At 38.5% G+C, this 22,500-nt stretch overlaps 2 protein-coding genes across 3 annotated transcripts in view; one reads left to right on the top strand and one right to left on the bottom strand.

Annotated features, from left to right (window-relative positions):
• Positions 1-22,500, bottom strand: part of LOC135206105 (cholesterol 7-desaturase nvd-like) — a 271,484-nt gene that overhangs the window by 89,211 nt on the left and 159,773 nt on the right. The gene's annotated exons all lie outside the window — the stretch shown is intronic.
• LOC135206014 (DNA ligase 1-like) overlaps positions 6,154-22,500 on the top strand; it is a 26,510-nt gene continuing 10,163 nt past the window's right edge. Inside the window, 1 exon segment of the mRNA XM_064237184.1 lies at positions 6,154-6,194. Within this exon segment, the coding sequence (XP_064093254.1) occupies positions 6,154-6,194 (41 nt within the window).

Here is a 22,500-nt window from a genome sequence, read left to right as displayed (position 1 = left end):
AATCGAAAAAAATCTACTCCACTATTCGGTCCACGGCCACCTTTCTTCCACCCCCACCCCCAAAAAAAGAATCTATTGCTGAAAATTAATGTCTATAGATCTTAATACAGACCAACTTCACCTGCAGAAGATGCTGAACCACTGAGCATGAGTCCAATGACCACATTCAGCCAAAACTAGGTTGATTTCACGGTAAACAGTTCTTAGCTTAAAGTTTAATCTTATTTATAAATAAACAAATTAAGTTCAGGGTCAGCGTGAGTACACAACTGCCTTTGTGCGTTATTGGGAGATAATTATATAAAAAAAATATACGCAATAATAATGATGAAGGTCAATAAGATAACCTCACTACTAAAGAGAAGTGTTAGTAAAGAAATACAAAGAGCAGACGGTCTATTATCCATATACAGGGTGTCCATAAAGTCCCAGTACCATTCAGGGCTATAAATACTTGTAATGGTACTGGGACTTCATGGACACTGTATAACAACACCAACAACAATAATACCAACAACAATAATAATGCGCATTTCCAGATTAACAAAATATAACGCATCGGACTCCCAGCCCTCATCCACGTGAGGTTGAATCTGATGAGACACTAATCCTATATTGGAAGACCTTGAACCGACATCTGCATTTACAAGGCATCGGCACATTACTGCTGCAGTAGAGATCAGCTTCTTCGCCAATAAGCGAAAGGTTCAGCTGCACCTGGACAGCAGATAGGGAAATATAGGACGATCCTAACGCCAGCAAGTTAAATCTATAATAAAATTGGTAATAGAGACACGAGTCAGTCTAGTTTAAGAACCAAAATTGACCATCACACAATATTTAAAAAGGAAGGGAAAATATGTGCTAATTATACGTAACGGGGAGAGAATTAAGAAGAGTTTACAAAAAAAAAAAAAAATTATAATCAGATTGGTAATAGAGACACGAGTCAGTCCAGTTTCGAGCCAAAACTGATCATCACACGATATTAAAATGGAAGGAAAAATGCGTTCTAATTATAAGCAAGGGGAGAGTATTACGATTACTTTACAAATAAATATATAAAATATAAATATCACTACGGTATATGATCATTTACGTGACGATTTTATATGTTTCTTGCAAATAGGCCTGTGCAAAGTGGGTGATCGTTCACAAAATATAATTACCACATGTGCTCCAAATAAATAAACAAATGTCCTTTGCTGTATGTAATGTAACGCCAAGAAAAAAACAAATCTCCATCACTAGGTTAATGATGAATAACAAGAACATATTTACGTTGACAGAAGAAAGGAATTAGTAGAGATTTGGCGTATTATGATCGAATGCATTAAGCAAGAAATATAAAAACTTCTGTGAAATTATAGGGAAAGATAACAAAAACAATGTGGTATGCTCAGGGTAGGATTACATCAAACAGAGGCGATTGTATGCTATATAAAGACTAACCACTGAGCCTGATATTAGTATGATGAAATGACTAACAATTGAACATTATATTAGTAAGAGATATGGAGACTAACAAACAAATCTCAAGAATTAACAAGGTGTCATCCGACCTCCAGCTTACTTGGGGCCCGTGCTAAAAATCTACTGTCCAAGAGAGTGTTATTTCCCCAACGAAAATTAAAATAAATACGCTATATTTCATCAGAAATAATTGTTCTGTACTTTTAAATGTACATTATTTATTTTTTTTTTTTTACATTTTCATTCTAATAAATAAATCATGAATATCCTATCCTAAAATTCCTGTATCTAACTCAAAGCGAAACACCCTTTTCAGGCCATAAGGTTTTCCAAAGACCTTTCCTAACCCCCCAACAAGAACAAGAACAAAATCAACAATAGGGTAGTTTGTAGGCTTACTCCCTGAGTAAGCGAATATAATAAGGAATGAATAACACACAGGCCTTTAAAAGAATACACACAAAACACAAAACAAAGTAACCAATAATTTCGGCAGCAACAGACACATGATCTAATCTTGACATTTGAAGAGAGAGAGAGAGAGAGAGAGAGAGAGAGAGAGAGAGAGAGCAAAGCACAGCCAAACATGCTGATCAGAATGGAAGGAGAGACAGAAACTGAAGCGGAAGATCTCAGCATTGTCTCTTCTGCTGACCCTGCCTACTGAAATCTGCTGGCCCAAGAGAGAATGAAGTCACTTAAGTCTCCCGTTCTGCTGCGCAATTTGTCAAGAGATGTCCACAGATGTCATGATGGGCCACTTCTTGCTAGGGGATTATTGGTGGGTTTTTATGAGATGACGTCGCAAGGACTGTGGTCACTGACGAGCGAAATATATTTTTTCCCCATCATTCATTCTGAATGAAAAACTCTGGCGTCGCAAAGACTGTGGTCACTGACGAACGAAATATATTTTTTCCCCATCATTCATTCAGAATGAAAAACTCTGGCGTCGCAAGGACTGTGGTCATCAACGCATGAAATATAATTATTTTTCCCCATCACTCATTTTCACTGACAAAATATTGGGAAATGGATGAAAAATTCCGGTTTTATAGACCTGATGAATACTTCCGCACCAGACATCAGTGTTCATACGACATTTTTGCCCATTTATTTCACCTTATTTCTGTAAAATTTAAGTATATCTTAGTTTTACCAGACCACTGAGCTGATTAACAGCTATCCTAGGGCTGGCCCGAAGGATTAGATATTTTTACGTGGCTAGGAACCAATTGGTCACCTAGCAACGGGACCTACAGCTTATTGTGGGATCCGAACCACATTATATCGGGAAATGAATTTCTATCACCAGAAATAAATTCCTCTTATTCCGCGTTGGCCGAGCGCAAAAACCACTCGTCCAACGAGGAAACTCTTATTTCTGTAACTAAAGGACAACTCCTCCCTATGAAATCAAATGTGAAATATTAGAGAACAACTCCATTAATATTACAGAAGTTTTTTTTTTCAACTTCCTACACACAAACAAACGATATCAGAATTTTCCCATGGGCATGAGCTAACATACCCTCAACCCACCTAACGTACCCTCAGCCCACCCTGACGGGACCGTCAAAACGAACCGTCATCAACACCTAACGTCAGCGGGGACGTCAGCACGATTTCTGACTGATGCAACCACTTCGGTTGTCTCGGCAGCTGTTTGTCAATGTCATCCGTCAAACGCGTCGCATGAGTAATATCCTCCACCTCCTCCCCCACCCCCCACCCAAAACCCAAAAGCCACCTCTGGGAGACGCTTCCGCACCTATACTAGTACTAGTATCCACCCGAATTCTGAGTAGGTACCCCTACCCAACTAAGCCAACCTCAAAACGCAAATACCCTCCCCAGGGTATACGACGCCCTTATCTAACGCCCCCCCCCCCCAACCCCCGAAGGCCCCCAACCCCCAAACCCGAAGGGCCCCCAACCCATAGCCACCTCTGGGAGACGCTTCTTCCGCACCTACACTATACTATAGTAGATTCACATCAACTATGTATTTGATGTTTAGGCCAGTCCCTTACGACGCTCCTGATTGGCTGTTGATGAGCCAATCACAAGGCTGGAAATTCTCAGTCTCTCTCGAGAGTTCACATGGGTAGTATCTATGTTCCAACTCTCCTAAGGTATACGTCTTTCAAAAGTATCCTTCAGGAGAGCTGAAACATAGATCCTACCTATGTGAACTCTCTCGAGAGGCTGAGATTTTCCAGCCCTGCGATTGGCTTATCAACAGCCAATCAGGAGCGTCGTTAGGGACTGGCCTAAACATCAAATGCACGGTTGATGTGAATCTACTATAGTATCCACCCGAATTCTGAGTAGGTACCCCTACCCAACTAACCCTACCTCAAAACGCAGATACCCTCCCCAAGTAAACGACGCCCTTTTCTTACCTAAAATCACCAGGAAATGACGAAACTTAGGTGAGAAATACCACGCTCCTCTCAATCTTTTCCTTCTGTCCTGACTCGTCGTGGAATCCCTATAACCTATTCAAAGCGACACTCCTCGTAGTCGTATTCCTCAGCGTCGACGATCTGGCTGGTGGTGTTGTGATACAAGCTGGTCATATTAATGAAGTCGACCCTTATTCTCAAGCACAAACTGTAGGGATGCGAATGTTTGCTCTGAATGAAGTACTAAGCTCGATTTATTTTTCGGTGTGATGTCATAAGGAATAACGAATACTTTGAACGTGTCATTCCTCTAGTTTATAAGTAAAAAAAGAAAAAATTGCAAAATGTAATCTGGAGTACGAAAACGAATGTATGTTTTGGTATGTGATGTCATAAGGAATAACGAATACTTTGAACGTGTAATTCCTCTAGTTTTGTAAGTATCGTTCGTCCTGTTTCTTACGATAGCAAAAAAAAAAAAGGAAGGAAAAAAAAACGAACGTATCGTTTGGTGTGTGATATCATAAGGAATAATGAATATTTTGAACGTGTAATTCCTCTAATTTATAAATATTGTTCGTCCTTCTGTTTCTTTACAAAAGTAAAAAAAAAGAAAAGAAAAAGTGAAAAATACAATCAGGAGTACGAAAACGAATGTTTTGGTGATGTCATAAGGAATAACGAATATTTTTAATGTGTAGTTTCCCTAGTTTATAAGTATTGTTCGTCCTTCTGTTTCTTCACAAAAGTAAAAGAAATGCAATCAGTGCTACAGTAAGTTTTAAAATTGTTGTTTGTATGGTGTTTTTACGTTACATGGAACCAGTGATTATTCAGCAACGGGACCAACGGCTTTAGTGACTTCGAATCACGTCGAGAGTGACTTCTACCACCAGAGATACACATCTCTCACACCTCAATGGAATGCCCAAGAATCGAACTCGCGGCCACCGAGGTGGAACGCCAACACCATACCGACCACGCCACTGAGGCGCTCAAGTTTTTAAATTAGCATTGAGAGGTGGCGTTCACTTGCCTGAGGTCAATCAGTTCTCTCACCAAGCTCTAATTCCGCAATGTTGTGATGTTTAACTTAAAAGTATTCCCCCTTTATATATTCACAATATATATAAACCTTTCGATTTACAGAGCCACTTGTTTAATTCTTGCTCTCGAAGATTAAACTTCTAACACAGAGACAACTAGAACCTGTTCAGCACTCGAGGTCCACATCCGGATTCAGACACAACTCAAATTCTAATCAGTTGTTGAAACATTTCACAGAACTCTCTCGATATACCTCTCTGGATTATCTTGCGGATAGGACATCCTACAATTAGACACGGAGACAGAAATATAGCTTCCTTCCTTCCTACTTCGTCGGCGGAGGTAAACTGCTAATACTAGTTCTACAATTCCTACTGCCCTTCACAATAGCTGGTACTTTTCACTTCTCTGGCGTTCATTCGATCACAAACATCATTACTACCAATGAGAAAAAGGGTATAACACTCAACGCAGTGGCTAGTGCCATACCACGACGGACCCATCGGGGCAAACCACGGTCAAGTTCATGGGGAGTTGGGGCGGGGGGGAGGGGGCGAGGGTGGGTCAGTTCGTAAGAAGGACTCCTTTCCTGATTCCTGTATCCCTCACCCAACTCCCTCTCCACCTTCCTTCATGAAGCAACATATTAGTAATTCCTCTGATGCTAGATCTGCGACTGTCCAAATTTCGTTTGGGTCCCATCTATGCAACGCCATTAATTTGGTCTTCCCGTCAACTTGATTAAACCAATATTTTTTTTTATATAGAATTGAATAGAAAACTAAGTTTATTCTTACTCTTAAGAGTATGATCAAACTAAGCTCACTGAATATATGGAAGAGAATGAAATAAGGGAAAATGAAAAGAAAGTCAAGGGAGAGAGGGACTGAAAGGTGGAATTGATCAAAGTTGGACACTTAAACAGGTCCATGGAATTAAAAATGAAATTAATTCTATGCACGAATCTTCCACTAATAATGAATCAAAAGTAAAGAGAGAGAGAGAGAGAGAGAGAGAGAGAGAGAGAGAGATTAATTCTATGCACAAATCTTCCACAAAGAATAAATCAAAAGTAAAAGCGACAGAGAGAGAGAGAGAGAGAGAGAGGAGAGAGAGAGAGAGAGAGAGAGAGAGAGAGAGTTCAACCCACAAGTTCATTTCCTGGTTGATGATCTTGTATAAAAGAAAAAAAAAAAAGTTATAGTAAAGGTGAGGTCACGGTGACATGGACTCTGCCTGCCCCACAATACGTGCCCTGGCTGACAGGTAAAGTGGCAGCGGTCTCTCTCTCTCTCTCTCTCTCTCTCTCTCTCTCTCTCTCTCTCTCCTTTTCCCCCATTACAGTGTTCCTCTAGGGCCATCACTCGCGTCCCATCCCATTCTTCCTTCGTTGCCAGACAGACAGACAGACAGACCCGTTGAACGCTAAAAACCGTTTGTTAAGAAGTTGTTCTTTGCTTGCGTCTGTTGGGGAGAGGAACAAACAACTTTTGTTCACATATGTCTGTTCAGGACACCTTCGCGTCTCATCCTGCCCTTTTCCGGCTCAAGAGAGAGAGAGAGAGAGAGAGAAGAGAGAGAGAGAGAGAGAGAGAGAGAGTGAAAATGGCAGAGCTAGCCCCATTTAGAAAGGAATATGTGATTTTTGGCATGAAGTCAAGTACTGCGACCCATAGAGTCATTCAGCGCTATAATGATAATGAATAGAAATGGAAATTTAAGTTCAATGGGAATGATATCAATAATGAGTTTAAAATAGATACCCTGATGATCAATATGTAAAACGGTAAAATAGAGAGAGAGAGAGAGAGAGAGAGAGAGAGAGAGAGAGAGAGAGAGAGAGAGAGAGAGTAAAATGGCAGAGCTTCGAACACGCGCTCACTAGCCCCATTTAATCCTAAATTTTTATTTTTATCTAGAAGGGATGGATATATGACTTTAGAAGTGATTTCAGAGACACAATTCAGCTATTTTTTTTCAGTCAAAGTTTCCCTTTGCATCTCGCGAAGGCTTTAATTAATTCCTTGTAAACAGAACAGGGCGTACAATTTATCGGTTGAATTCAGACACAGTACTTCTCTGTTCACTGAGGCAAAAGTTATTTACAACACGCAGACAGATAGACATACATAAATCTCAGTTGTGGATACTCAATACTAAGTCTATGGGAAGATCAACTGCTTTTCTCAATACTAAGTCTATGGGAAGATCAACTACTGTTCTCAATATTAAGTCTATGGGAAAATCAACTACTTTTCTCAATGTTTATTAAGCAGTCTAAGGGAAAATCAACTACTTTTTCTCAATATTAAGTCTATGGGAAAACCAACTGTTTTTCTCCATATTTTCTCGCAATCAAAAAAAAGCAGTTTAGGAAAGGGAGTTATAAATTAAATGCATTGCTGCCCTATATATATATATATACTATATATATAATATATATCATAGTATATATATATATATATATATATATATATATATATTAATAACCCAAGTTTTTTAGATTATAGGCTATCTTTGTTAGTCACCTCTCTCTCTCACCTTAAGTTCTTCACGGCATGTACTATGCACTAAGCGCTCCCGCTACCCACATCTCTATGGGCCCAGAGGCCATAGCCCGCCGAAAATTGATGCCCCTGCCAGCCATTTCTCGTTTATTCACACAACGGAGAAGAACTGCTGAAGGTCACAAGTCTGAAGAACGCTAAAGTTTTCCTATCCAGTTGCAGCTCCCTTACAATTCTAAATAATAAAAAATAGGTACGCACAGTATATATATATATATCTATATATATATATATATATCTATATATATATATATATATATATATATACACGCCTTTGCCCATTGGAGTTGGGGAGGGGGAACTTTATTCAGCATTCTTTCTGGTATAACCTTCGCTTCCATGGACGCAATCCACATCTGTCATGCAACTACTACGTACATAATTAGAGAGAGAGAGAGAGAGAGAGAGAGAGAGAGAGAGAGAGAGAGAGAGAGAGCAACTAATGTAATGGGGCTCCCAATCCGCTACCAAGACAAGTTTTAGGGGTCCTTTAAAACCCCGCCCTCGGGCGATGCACAATCTTCATCATAGTATATATCACGTTTAAGGGCGCATGACCTTGCAGAAGACTGTGCAAAATATAGCTGTTGTCAACTACTCCCCCCACCCCCCCCTCACAATTCAAACGCACTTAGTATACAATTGCTAAGGTGTCTAGCTAATGTTTTCCTATTGCGTGATCTCTTAAGTTTACGTAACGCGTCGTAACTATCAGCGGTTGAGCCAAAAACAGGTTTAGCGAGAACGATCCTTTGCCTCAGTCGATTATTCGATGCGTTACCAAGTCGACTCTGTTTACGGGCGGTCCGAATTCAAAAGAGAGAGAGAGAGAGAGAGAGAGGGTCAATAAAACCGTTTACCTCAAACGAAATCGGTATATTTATACATTACAATACCGAAGCGACAAGGTAAAAAAAAGTAAACAGAGAGAGAGAGAGAGAGAGAGAGAGAGAGAGGGAGAGGGGGGGGGGTCACCCAAAATGCAATTATAAGTGGTAGTACTGCACGCATAAATGCAGACAACGGAAAACTGCAAAAAGTGCAAAACTAAATATCAATCAAAATCCACCTTCACCATTATACACACACACACACACACACACATACACACACACACACACACATATATATATATATATCCGCCAGAATGCCATCATATATGACGTCTGCGCTGCCTCTACGTAGTTATTGTTGCAAGCAAGCAATACGTTAAATCTGCTCCATCACCCAGTTGCTCCCTTCGACATCCTACACGAAAAAGAAAAATCATCTCACCTAATGATATAGAATTTCCATTTGATAAAAAAAAGCAGCACGTATTTGAGTTCCTTCTATGTTTACAAAGCCGCAATCCAACCCGGATTTAATTTAGAGTTCCCTTCCTTCCACACCTCCCACCGCCCCCACTCTTCCCCAACAAGCACAAGGGTGCGGAACCCGAGCGGAAATTGTTGGCATACTCTCTTAGTAGTGGATCCAGCTCTCTGGCCTGCCCGACCTTGGTTAACGTTCGCTACCGTCGTCGTTACATATATGTGGTGGGTATCTGCATGCGTTATGTTTTTGTTGGGACAGCTGAGAACTTCAGCAATAACATTTAGACAACCCGGTAAGTTTGGTCTCTCTCTCTCTCTCTCTCTCTCTTAAACATGTCTAAGAGAATGCACAGCTCTATTCCTTTCTCCCTCCCTTATATATATCTGAAATATAAACGGCCAATTAAAACACTCTGGTCTAAAGCTAACGACCATTATATTTTGGTGGAGTGACTCACTCCCACCCATATCATGATGTAGTGAATGACAGAAGAAGTTACATTTGCGAAATATATAGCGGGAGATATATATGCCCTTTGGTGATGCCTAAGGGGGTCACCGCTATGCTGACGTTGGTTCTCTCAATTGTCTTAATCCGCTTCATCGTTGCCCTAAGGAGGATATTGTCTATATGGTCAGAGTCCCAGGCTCCACTGGAAAGGTTGAACCTATTATCTTGTTGTTTTATCAGTGCAGATTCTACCATCTGACATTTGTACCGACATCTGCTGCTTTTGTATAGAATTCGGGATAGTATGGAACCCGTCCCGATAAAACAGCAAGATAATATGATCAAACTTTCCAATGGAGCCTGGGACTTTGACCATATAGACAGTATCTACCTTAAGGCAGCGATGAAGCGGATTAAGACAATTGACAGAACCAACGTCGGCTTAGAGGTGACCCCAGGCATCACCTAAGGGCATATCTCCCACTATATATTTCGCAAATGTAACTTCTTCTGTCATTCACTACTTGATAAGGGCGGGAGTCAGTCCACCAAAATATAGTCCTTAGCTTTAAACCAGAGTATTTTAATGGGCCTTTTATACTGGAGACGTATCCTGTTTTAAAAGAAGAATTTATTTACACACACACACACATTATATATATGTACAACCCGTTTGTTCTAAATTGAGATGAGACTGCTCGCTCATGCTGGCTTTTTTCTTTCTCTTTTCTTTTGTTTATCCTTCTTGCTAATCAACACGGTAAGTTTACCTACAAACACATCATTCACTCCCTAAGTCAACATGAATGAAATACCTTTTTTTCTTTTTTTTTACATCTTTTGGAAACTGGTCAAAAATATTTCATCTCTAATACACACACACATTATATATATATATATATATATATATATATATATATATATATATATATATATAGTATATAATATCATATCAGTATGTATTGTATAAATGTATGTACATGGGTTGCATTTCTTGCAATGGCAGATATATCTTCCCTGCCACTCTCAACATCAACTATTTTTTTTATATTTCATTAGCACTTACTACGCCCCAACATTCTTGTATGTATAAATATTTCTCTTGGAAATGAATGCGGAAAAAGGATAATAATTTCTGAGAATGATATAGCTAAAAATATAGTGGTGCTTAACATAAAAAAGGAGAGAGAGAGAGAGAGAGAGAGAGAGAGAGAGAGAGAGAGAGAGAGAGAGAGAGAGAGAGAGAGAGAGAGATTTTCTTTGCAGTAAACAATCGCTGTTCCATAACGTCGCTCTATTCAAAGCTGCTTTCCTGATATTTACCCTCCGGGGAGACGCACCATGGTATTGGAGATGGAATGTTTTTTTTATTTTATCTTTTTAAACGTCTACCATGACACGAATTTCTTCATCGCTACCGTTGCTGAACCTCGTATCGTCTCTTTTGCTTGGATATACTATTCTTGACTGTTTATATCCCTATAAATACCCATTCACTCAATCGTGAAAGTTCTAGCTTACTGTTCGTAGTAAGAATCATTCAAGTTTTAGCTTACTGTTCATAGTAAGAATCATTTAAGTTCTAGCTTACTGGTCAACCAAGTACGGATATGAACATTCATTTAACCTTTTTTTTTTCTCAACTGGTAATGTTTATTGCAGTGCCTCTTACAGGCGCATCTAATAAGCCTCTGTACGTGCGTCAAGACCTACAGATAATAAACCCCCCTGTTTAAACACTGTGGGAATAAAGACCACAACATGTTATTAACCAAGTTAACGATCAGATCACAACACCCAATGTCAAGTTGATTACGAGGTCACAGTCCCCCAAGGCGTTACTCTGATGACGTCGTTGTTCAAATTGAGTCAAGGTCCAGTAGCCCCCTAAACGATTCGGGTGGAGGGAAGTGGCTGGTAGAGAGAGGGGGGGGGGGAAGATGCCCCCTTTCTCTTTCTCTCTATTGCTGGAAGAACCCAGGTGGTAAACCTGGATGAAGCAGGTGCTGAGCCGTGCAGAATCAAAGGTGGCCGTGACAACAATTCTTCCAGGCAGTGGCTGGCGGGGGACGGAAAAATGCATCTGAGGTCTTTAAATAACCTCTTATTTGAGAGAGAGAGAGAGAGAGAGAGAGAGAGAGAGAGGATGCACAATATAATTACAAAAGAATCCATCATTAAAGAAAGAGACCCTTAAACAGCCAAGTCATCGTTACGCGTCAAGGGCGCAACTGGGGAATACCTGACTAAAGACGGGGGAGGGAATGAAGGGTTAATAGGGGGCGGGGGGGGGGGGGCGGGGGGGGGGGCAGGGGTAGGAAGGGGTAGGGAGGCTCAATACTACTACCTTGATTGTCTGCTTCCTATTTCAGTTTTCGGTAACCTGTGTGTGTGTATGACGTAAGAGTATGGGAAGAGAATTAACGTACCGGTAAATGATGCTCAGAGTTGACTGCTCCTCAGAGATATTTCCCTTTTCCTGAGCGTTCGCGAAAACCCGTGGGAGGTTGAGAGGACCCTTCGCATCGATTTGATCTGAATCACTGGGTTTTGAGGAGGGACTAAAACAATTAATACTATAAGGGTTATATAGAAATAAAGAGGGACAATGTTTCTGGAAAGCAAGTTTTCCTTTCACTCTACATCTTGATTGAGGACAGGGAAACTAATTGAGTTGATGGTATACATATAAACAGCAAACATGATTGACAACGATTTTGATTGCTGATGGCTCATCCGTTGCTGCCATGGGAAGACTTCCTCTCAAGCTTCTTCTTCTTTTTCTTCTTCTTCTTCTTCTTCTTCTTCTTCTTTGAAAACCACAAAGATTAGTTTGATGGTTCACTGTTAGTTTCTCGCATAACCAGAATCTATTCAACCTTTAAACATTATCAGCTCGTACAATAGAAATTTAAGTTGACTTTTATTTGTTTATTTATTCATCTTTTGCATTGTGAAAATTAATCTACACTGTTGGTATTTCGGTCCTAACTGAATGACATCCACTGTCGCTCATTTTTGGTCGTGTGAACTCATTTGTCAGCATGCCTGAAATCCAGAACAAATCCAATATCATTTCATTCCGTACTTGAAAGAGAGAATCGTTTCTTTTCCACGAAAAGAAACGATTTTAAACTTCGATTTTCGACTTTATTTTGAAAAAAAAAAAAAAAAAACATACTTCCGTACATGAACTTATATTTCTGTTGTGAAACAACGGCAATGATTTCTGACTGTTTTGATTAAAAATGGGAAATTTAATAAACCATTTGTACTCTCTATGTCCTAAATCTAAATGAAATCCTGAGAGAGAGAGAGAGAGAGAGAGAGAGAGAGAGAGAGAGAGAGAGAGAGAGAGAAAGTAGCATGAACCGGCCTGCTGCATTATAGGGAAGAGAGAGAGAGAGAGAGAGAGAGAGAGAGAGAGAGAGAGAGAGAGAGAGAGAGAGTTCCTGAACTTATAAAAATAAGCATTAAAGAGAGAGAGAGAGAGAGAGAGAGAGCCTGAAGCCTTCATTACAGGGAAGAGAGAGAGAGAGAGAGAGAGAGAGAGAGAGAGAGAGAGAGGACTTGGTGATGAACATATAAAAAACAAGCATTAAAGAGAGAGAGAGAGAGAGAGAGAGAGAGAGAGAGAAGAGAGAGAGAGAGAGAGAGAGGTTAAAAGCACTGTTTTTTCCACAACAACATGAGATAAGGCATCAACAGATCATAAATACGATTCAGAACTTCATCGAAATCCCGAACAAGAAGCTGCCTTGCTTGGTTCGCCTTCATGATCGAAATATAGCTCAAGATTCCTTCTCTAGAGACGAGTTAATCAAGCGACCTTGAAATGCAGGGAGGAGCATATGCAAATGACAAGTTGAATAACACTCAGTTTATCTTGTAAACTTTCTATTTCTGGAAAAAAGGCCTAATTTACTCTTGTTTCTTCATTCTCTCTGTCTGTCTGTCTGTCTGTCTGTCTGTCTCGTCTCTCTCTCTCTCTCTCTCTCTCTATGGGCTAAAACCATGAATTCCAGCGTACTGCACAATTTAAGGAATTAATCTACCCTTTTAGCAAACAACTCCATCCTTCTAAATAATAATAATAATAATAATAATAATAATAATAATAATAATAATAATAATACATAATAATAATAATAATAATAATAATAATAATAGAATTAGAAACGAATCCAGTTATGTATGGGTACATATATTAAAAAGCAAATATATGTATCTATACATAAATGTGGATTTATTTCTCCAATAATAAAAATAATAATAATAATAATAATAATAATAATAATAATAATAATATAAAATAATGTAATAAGAATAATAATACCCTAAATGATAATAAATAATTTAATTTTACTTTGCACTTATCATCGCAGTCAGTCCAATACCTTCGAAAGTGTCTCTTGCGTTATATATATAAAAAAGGTTACTAAAAATAGCCGTGGAGCCAATGTCTTCCCTTTTATAACGCTCCCCAGAGCGGCTGGGTACGAATTCCTTCTGCCAATGCTTGCAGCGCTTGCTTGCGAACTTGCCTCGCATGCAAGGATTCCTCTGCCCCAACGCTTCGGTTCCTGAGGTCCTTTATTCCTCCTCACACTACTGGACTGTAGGACAGCCTCTCAGAGGAGGATGTCTTGCTGTTGGAACCAAAGACTCTCAAGCGAGCGTGCAATGTATTGCTAGCCTAATGCAATTCAACTTTTATTCTAATAATATATTTTTACTTACATTTTTATCTATTTATCAGTTTGTTAATTTATCCGTTCCTCTGATAACTGATCTCCTCTCTCTGTGTTTCCCATTACCTTCTTCCGAATCAACACCTTAATATTCTTTGGAAGCTTGAATTTCAAGTCAGTGGCCCCTCTGGGCTTGTTCCGTGTGAATAGGGTTCATCTAGAGACGCAGACACAAACACAGACACTCACACATACACACACACACACACACACACTAACAGCATAATCGCAGAGCCATTTCTCAGAGCCCTTGATTCCTTCAGAGTATTCCACTGAGACTGGTAATTGGTTCTGGTGACCAAATGTGTCAGAAAAAAGTTAACTTTCTTCTTGTGTTTGTAGGAACAAGAATATATCTATAACCTCCTTCGTGGTCAAGTGGTCAAGGTTAACCTAATCTTGACATATCCGTAGCTAGTTCGAATCTCAATCAATAACTTGCTTTCTACGTCAATCACAACCCACCTTCTTGTCCATAAATTTGCAACAACAATTATACTGTCCTTTCTATGGCTTTTTACATCACTCAAGACATAAACATAATTAATACAGTCACAGAGACAACGAACCCTTGTCTCAGCCCTATTTTGACACCAAACTAGCCACTCTAATGTCTACATACCTTTGTCTCAGTCCCATTTTGACACCAAATTAGCCACTCTCATGTCTATTGTACCCTTGCCTCAGTCTCATTTTGACACCAAACTAGCCACTCTAATGTCTAAGTACCTTTGCCTCAGTCTCATTTTGACACCAAACTAGCCATTCTAAACTCTACGTACTTGAGCCGTTGCTTCATTTCCATCACAACGTTTTATCCTCTACAGCAGCTTTCTACAATTACCTGCACCAGATCCTACATCCGCGTATGCAACATACGGCATTTTTAATTCAATTAATCAGCTCAGTGGTCTGGTTAAACTAAGATATCCTATCTTTTCAGTGGAAATCCTACCAAACACACACACTCCTAACTTACTAAGAAAAGTCAGCACCTTTAATTCCTAGTGTATTCTGGTGTTACCTTTATCCTTTTGTAGATGATCTGACGTCGCCTTAATCCTTTTGCAAATGATCTATTATATTTGCTCATTTACCCTTCTCTTCGCATTTGTTCACTTGTAAAACAACTTATTGTCGTCCATCGATTCCTTGCTCACCTTTTTCCTGTTATTTTACTAAATTCCTTCTCTCTCTCTCTCTCTCTCTCTCTCTCTCTCTCTCTCTCTCTCTCTCTCTCTCTCTCTCTCTCTGGTTATCTTACTGTATTTTGGCCCCAATCGTCAAATCTGTCTTGCACTTGCATTTCAATAAACTCACATTTTTCTCCATCTAATTTCCCTTTTGCTCATCCTGCTACCCACTGTCTTTATTCCATCCAAAAGAGAAATATCTAAAAATGAAGAAGACAGCAAATAACTGTACCTAATATGAATATACTATTATGGCCGCTAATAGTCTTCAGGTTCTCTACTTCTATATATTATTATTAGAATAAAAACACCAATAACGAATATTTCCAAAACACATTTCAGCAATTAAAGTCAAACCTAATCTTTTTTTACGCCTCACTTACAATCACTTCTTTTATCCCTCATTCTTACCGAAAGCTCGCTTACTTTTCTAAAGTAAAATCTTATGTACCAAAAGTATAAAAATCAAATCTTACCACTAGCAATAATAACCATCGTCACTAAATGAAAACCGGTCGTCGCTTGGGAATCACTGGACTTCAGATAAATAAAAAAAAAAAAAAAAAAAATTGAAACTGCAATACTACCGCACCTATGACTACGGAAATCCCACACGATGACCCTCTAGGATATTTGCAGCGATGATCGGAACGCACAAAGCTGAAGGAAATCCCACCATAGGGTGTTGTGTCCGCCCGAGTTGTGCAGAAGCTGATACACGGACGAACGAATTTAAAGGAGGAAGCTTTTGGTTCGGGGAGAAATGACGATCGAAGCAAAAGTTAGAACAGACGACGTTTTGCAGAGGTGAATTTACATTGAGTCCTAAAATGGTAAATGGGCAAATACTTTGAAAGGGCTACGTCGCTAAAGTAAAATAAAATAAAATATGGTTACACTCAAGTGGTAGCTAGGGGAGAAAGGAAATATGGCTGAATGAAAGTGCTGGCTAAGACAGGAACAAAATATGGTTAAATTAAAGTATTATTAGCCAAGGAAGACACAGAATATGGTTAAATTTAATTGCTAGCCAAGGAAGAAACAAAATATGATTAAATTTCATTGCTAGCCAAGGGAGAAACAGGGTTGAATTAAAGCTCTAGTTAAGGGAGAAACAAAATATGGTTGAATTAAAGCTCTAATTAAATGAGAAACAAAATATGGTTCAATTAAAGCACTAATTAAAGGAGGAACAAAATATGGTTCAATTAAAGCACTAATTAAAGGAGGAACAAAATATGGTTGAATTAAAGCTATTAAAGGGCGAAAAAATCTTTGATTAAAGCCCTAATAAGGAGGAACAAAATATGGTTGAATTAAACTAAGGTTCCCTAATTAAGGGGGAACTAATTTAAAATGAAGGAGGAACAAAATATGGTTGAATTAAAGCCCTAATTGCCCATAATAAGAAGGGAACAAAATATGGTTGAATTAAAGCCCTATTAAGGGGGACAAAATATGGTTGAATTAAAGTAATTAAGGGAGACTATGGTTAATTAAGCCCTAATTAAGGGAGGAACAAAATATGGTTGAATTAAAGCCCTAATTAAGGGAGGAACAAAATATGGTTGAATTAAAGCCCTAATTAAGGGAGGAACAAAATATGGTTGAATTAAAGCCCTAATTAAGGGAGGAACAAAATATGGTTCAATTAAAGCCCTAACTTAAGGAGGAACAAAAAAATATGGTTTGAATTAAAGTTAAAGAATTAAGGGAGGAACAAAATATGGTTCAATTAAAGTTGTAATAGTGCATCGAAAGCTAGACGAGTTAAGAACACCAGACTTAAAAAACGTTGGGACCTTGAATAAACACTAGGTTAAAAACAGACGTCATGGTCGCTCTGCACTGTCCCATTGACGGCAAAAATATTACAGAAATAAAATAAATGATTCATTTACTGATTTTTCATTCATTCATTCGTCTACATCAAACCTGACCACCCTCCTCTCTCTGGTATAGTTGTGCCTGTCCACAAACAGACCCTCTTGAATATCTAACGCAACTCTATTCTCAGAGTCCCAGAACGCTGCTGCTGTGCACCTCAGCCCAGGGCAGCCCGGGCCTGATGCCCAATCTTCCAGACAAGGCCTCGGGGACCTGCAGCTTCATAGAAAATTCAACGGGCGTAGCGGCTCGCTGAACGCAAAAGTGCCCTAGACGATCGTATCTACTTAATAGTCCTTGCTAGCCATAATGCATCCGGATTCCTGTCCAGGTGCTCTGCGGCCCGACCGACCGAACTGCTTGTGGGCCCGAATGCATGAACCAAATCAGGACAAGAACACCTCCCAGACCTAGTTACAAGGAGTTACAAGGATTAGCATGTCTCGAAGACTTGTTAGTCCATCCTAAGAGGAGACATCGTGTGCTCACTTGTCTGTAGGAGCAGGCTGTACTGTGCATTCACAGTGTCCTAGCTTTCTTTTTAAACTTTTCCACACTGTTGCTGTTTACAACTTCTTTCTGGTGGCAGCTTATTCCACGTGTCACATATCTTGTACGTAAAGAAGTTCCGTCAATGGGATGTGTTGTATCTCTTCAGCTCTAGTTTCCATCCATTATTTCTTGTCTGGATTTCGTTTAATGTAAATAGGTTACTGCCTACTTTAGTGAATCGGGGCATGATCAAAGGAGCACCCGAAATGCGTTTCGACGAAGTGCCCTGTGAGGCCTTCGAATGAGGAGTAAGTAAAATCTCTCTGGCGACACGAAGGTGATCGAATCTGGTCCTGATAACTCCGAGCCTCAAAAATCTACCACAAGACAGTTCTGAAAGGTTTGGATGTCTGCGCAGTCTTTGGTATGCGTGTATGTGCTCATAGTCATATGTACATTACTCAAACATTTCTGATTGCAATCCACCGTTCTATTTATATCTATATTTGGCCAAGCAAAGATATTTCAGGTCACTCCATTAAAGTAAGTAATAAATGGAAACGCAGATATGAAGGAAAATATATTGAAACACAAAACATTAGTTCACTTATTTCTTCTTCTCGGGTTTTAAACCGTCGAGCCATGGTATTGTAATGAGTATATAATAATATAACTATATATATATATTATATACTATATATATATATATATATATATATAATATACTATATGTCCTTATCCTTATATTGTATATATATATATATATATATATATATATACTATATTATATATATATAGTATATATATATACTATATATATTGTATATATATATATATATATATATAATCGTTATATATATAATATTTATTTATATATATTATATATATATATATATAGTTATCTATATATATATATATATATATATATATATATTATATATATAGTATATATATATATATATATATATTATATATATATAAATTATAATATTATAATATTATAATATATATATAAGGCACATGCTGCTACTCGAATGTCTGAATTCTCTCTGAACCTTAAACTTCCATTAACAACTTCATCCCTGATTAACTCCCACTGGACGTAAGTTGCAACAACCGCAGTATAGTAACGTTTTTCTCAGAAGCCAACAGCTCCAGGGCAAAACCGATGAATGACGACCAACAGCGCTCAGCACAGAGCAGAGCATACCTCCGCCTATACTCCGTTTTTTTCTATCTGTCCATCCGCCTGTGGTGTTTGCGTATGGTAACACTGCGTCCTGGGCTTTAGATAGTTACATTCAGCTTACATTCAACATAAATAATAACCCTATTTCGAATATTAACGGTGTAATTCGCATACAGTAAATTATTAAATCACTTTTCAGTTGCAAATGTACACCCATATACCCTTTTGTTTACCTCAAACTTACACATAGCGTAACTATTTAAAGACCGGGACGCAGTGTTACCATACGCAAACACCACAGGCGGATGGACAGATGGAAAAAAAACAGAGTATAGGGAACTCAACGAGATGATCCCACATTAAAAACGATTTCAAAGTCTACGGTGGTGCCTCACCGCGTTTCAAGTATCAAGCCTTTAGCACACTGCAAGGGTTCGAACTCCGTACAATGTGAGGAGTAATTTCTATTGACGATGTCACACACCGGAAACTATACATAACAGGGGGTCACTCAGTAAATAAGTCTGCCTAGATCCATCCAAACCCGTTTATTCGTTCTTGGGATATATTGTTGGACCAGAGGGGTTACGGTGAAAAGCCTCAGGTGGGCATCTGGAAGTGTCAAAAGACAATTACATAGCTTATCCACGTATACCATTCGCGTAGTTTTCTGTTGTTTATTTTTATTTATTTATTTATCTATTTTGCTTCCAAAATTACGCTGATAGAGAGGGGTGGGGCTCAGGGGTATTTCGAACAGTTTCTCACTAATGGATTTCCAAAATAGCATAGGAGACGATGCATTTCTAAGCTGGAAATTTAAAAGTTCCAACAAAACCGTTCAAATAATGAACGGTTTATTCTTAAGTAGAGAATAAATTGTGGCATATTTGTTTTTATTCAAAAGACGTGCGATCTTGGAAAACGGACAAAGCGTTAAAATAGGGAACATGGGATCAAATTAGCAAGAAGAAAAATAGCCTTTTTAATAATAATAATCTAATAATAATAATATAATATAATTAATGATAATAATAATAATAATAATAAAAAATAACTAATAATAATAATCAATAATAACTAATGCGAAAACTCTCTATCACGAGAGATTATACTTAATAAAAGCTTTCGAACCCTTCTCTGGGTTCATCTTCAGTCCAAAAAAGTTTTCATAAATTATACATGAACCTTTAATATTTTTATTATTGTGGACCCCATTAGAACAAAATAATAATAATAATAATAATAATAATATTAATAACAATAATAATAATAATTTATCTGCTGCTACAAAGAAACTCATTAGAGAGACTAACAATAAACTGCAATATAAACTCAAAGACATCAACACGCCCATTCTTTTTAATAAAGTCTGTTTGAGGGGGGAGGTCTTCTTCCGAAGAAATAATAATAATAATAATAATAATAATAATAATAATAATAATAATAATAATAATAATAATAAAACTAACGGATACCAGCAATCCTTATAAGAGTAACAGGAGAGACTACAGTCCAACCTTGCATTCTTGTAAGGCAATGACATGAACTTCGGGGAGACAATGAATACCTTTATTATATTTCCCCCCCCCCTCACTTTCAACCTTTCTCTCTCTCTCTCTCGGTAGGGTATTTTCACCCAAGAAACATGACGTTCAGATAATAGAGAAAGGGTGAACACACGCACACACACACACACACACAGAGTTTCATAAGTCTTTAGACGTCGTGACAGCCAGCTGCTTCAAAAGGTATACGAACGTAAGTTAACCGAAGTTTGCTTGCTTTGCAGGTAGTGAAAGCATTGGATGGGTGCTTGGGGGGAAGGGTGTTCTGTAGGATACTAGGTTACGGACAGGCGTAAGGATAACTCGAGAAGGTCATTGGTGAAAGGAGTCGACGTGAAAAAATTAAAAAATGGGTTAAAATGTCCAATAGAATGGGACATATTGGGTTGCATTGGAGGTCAAAGACAGGTCATGAAAGTTCGTGACTCTCTCTCTCTCTCTCTCTCTCTCTCTCTCTCTCTCTCTCTCTCTCTCTTTCTCATACTGCCAGACGATTGGGTGACAGTCTCGAATTGCAGCCTCTAAGAACGGTATACATATGCAGTTATACTTGTAACGCTGAGAGTTAGTTTAATAACCTTTCGTTTGCCTTCTCTCTGTAGTTCTTAAACAATGTATTTCCTTTTTTTTTTGTCAAACGCTTCATGTTAGGGGCAATTGACCACATGCAAATGTATCTCTGCACAAAAGTCTTGAGATTTACATTTTAACCGTGAGCTCTAGCGTTTTCTTATGACAGGCCATAGAAGGGAGAGTGGATTAAACCCTATAATGGGCTTGGTTGGTTTGGCAAGAGCCCGCCTCACAACCCCCTTCCCCCCCCTCTCTCTCTCGACGAGCTAATATTTGCCAAAAGCTTCTTCGATGCTAATCGATTATAATTATTTAAGTTAAAATTCTGATAACACAACGCCAAAGGTTGGTGTTTAATGGAAATTATCACTTAAAGAAAATCAACTGGTATATATATATATATATATATATATATATATATATATATATATATATATATATATATATATATATATATATATATATATATATATATATATATATATATATATATATATATATATATATATATATATAAGAATCATTTTCCTCTACATTAAAATCACACATATATATATATAAGAATCATTTTCCTCAGCGTTAAAATCACAAGGCAAAAACCATACGTTTCTTATACTATTCCTCCTGTTCTCCGTAAATTCTCTGTAAATTAAGCCTAAACTACTTATGACACAGCTAACTTTTATTGTTTTTGGGTTCAATTCTAATCAATGAAGGGTTATGAATTATATCCCTAATAACCAAACAGTTAAACCCCTCCGCACAACTTTTGGCACAGCGGACAATGAACGTTTGGTAGCGAGAGGGCATTGTAAACGTTTGGAATGGACGCCAACGTTCCATATAAGCGATTAAAAGGAATGCTCAGAGTGAATATACCACACAACCAACAGGAATTTCCCCTTCCTCTTCAGTTGCATGCGGGAATTCAGGTGCTTTTCAACAAGCACCAGTGTGAACTCTGTCTCTCCTTGGCCAAGTGCTTAGAAAAAATACTAAGCGAATCAGGTGCTGTTCAACAATCACGGTGTGAACTTCGTGTCCTTGGCCAAGTGCTCGGGAAAATAAACTTGCCATTTTCCTTTTACGAAAGCTGAAACTGTTTGAAACTTATGCAAAAAGCGGGCACAATGCTTTCTCGAAATGGTCGCATTTCGTTGTTACAGACAGTTTGCCAGTGGAAACCTGTCACGCATTGTTGTAATTCTGCCTCATGCTATAAGGAGTTATAAAAAAAAAAACGACCTTCTGACTAGGCTGTAAGCCTCTGGAGATATTCTACCATCTTCCACCCCACCCCCCCTCCCATCTCTCTCTCTCTCTCTCTCTTTTCCTCCTCGCTTCCAACCATCTGTCGCGACAGGTGTAATCCAGATGTCATCATCATACCTTCCTCCGTGTTGTCCTTATCTCGAAAATCATCATTTTTCCCTCTGATGTGTAAGTCTTGTTTCCTTTTCGCGTCTTTTCCCCCCTGTTTCTGTTCTGTCATTTCTCGTCCCTTTCTAAGTTCACCGGCACCGAATCTCACAAAGAAAATGTTCTGTAAATTCCTGGAGATGAAAGGATGGAAGTTAAGATTTGA

The sequence above is a fragment of the Macrobrachium nipponense genome, chromosome 29, assembly GCF_015104395.2.
Source record: "Macrobrachium nipponense isolate FS-2020 chromosome 29, ASM1510439v2, whole genome shotgun sequence".
Classification (NCBI taxonomy): domain Eukaryota; kingdom Metazoa; phylum Arthropoda; class Malacostraca; order Decapoda; family Palaemonidae; genus Macrobrachium; species Macrobrachium nipponense.
Note: the sequence above shows the minus strand (reverse complement) of the source record. Positions and strands in the feature narration are given on the sequence as shown.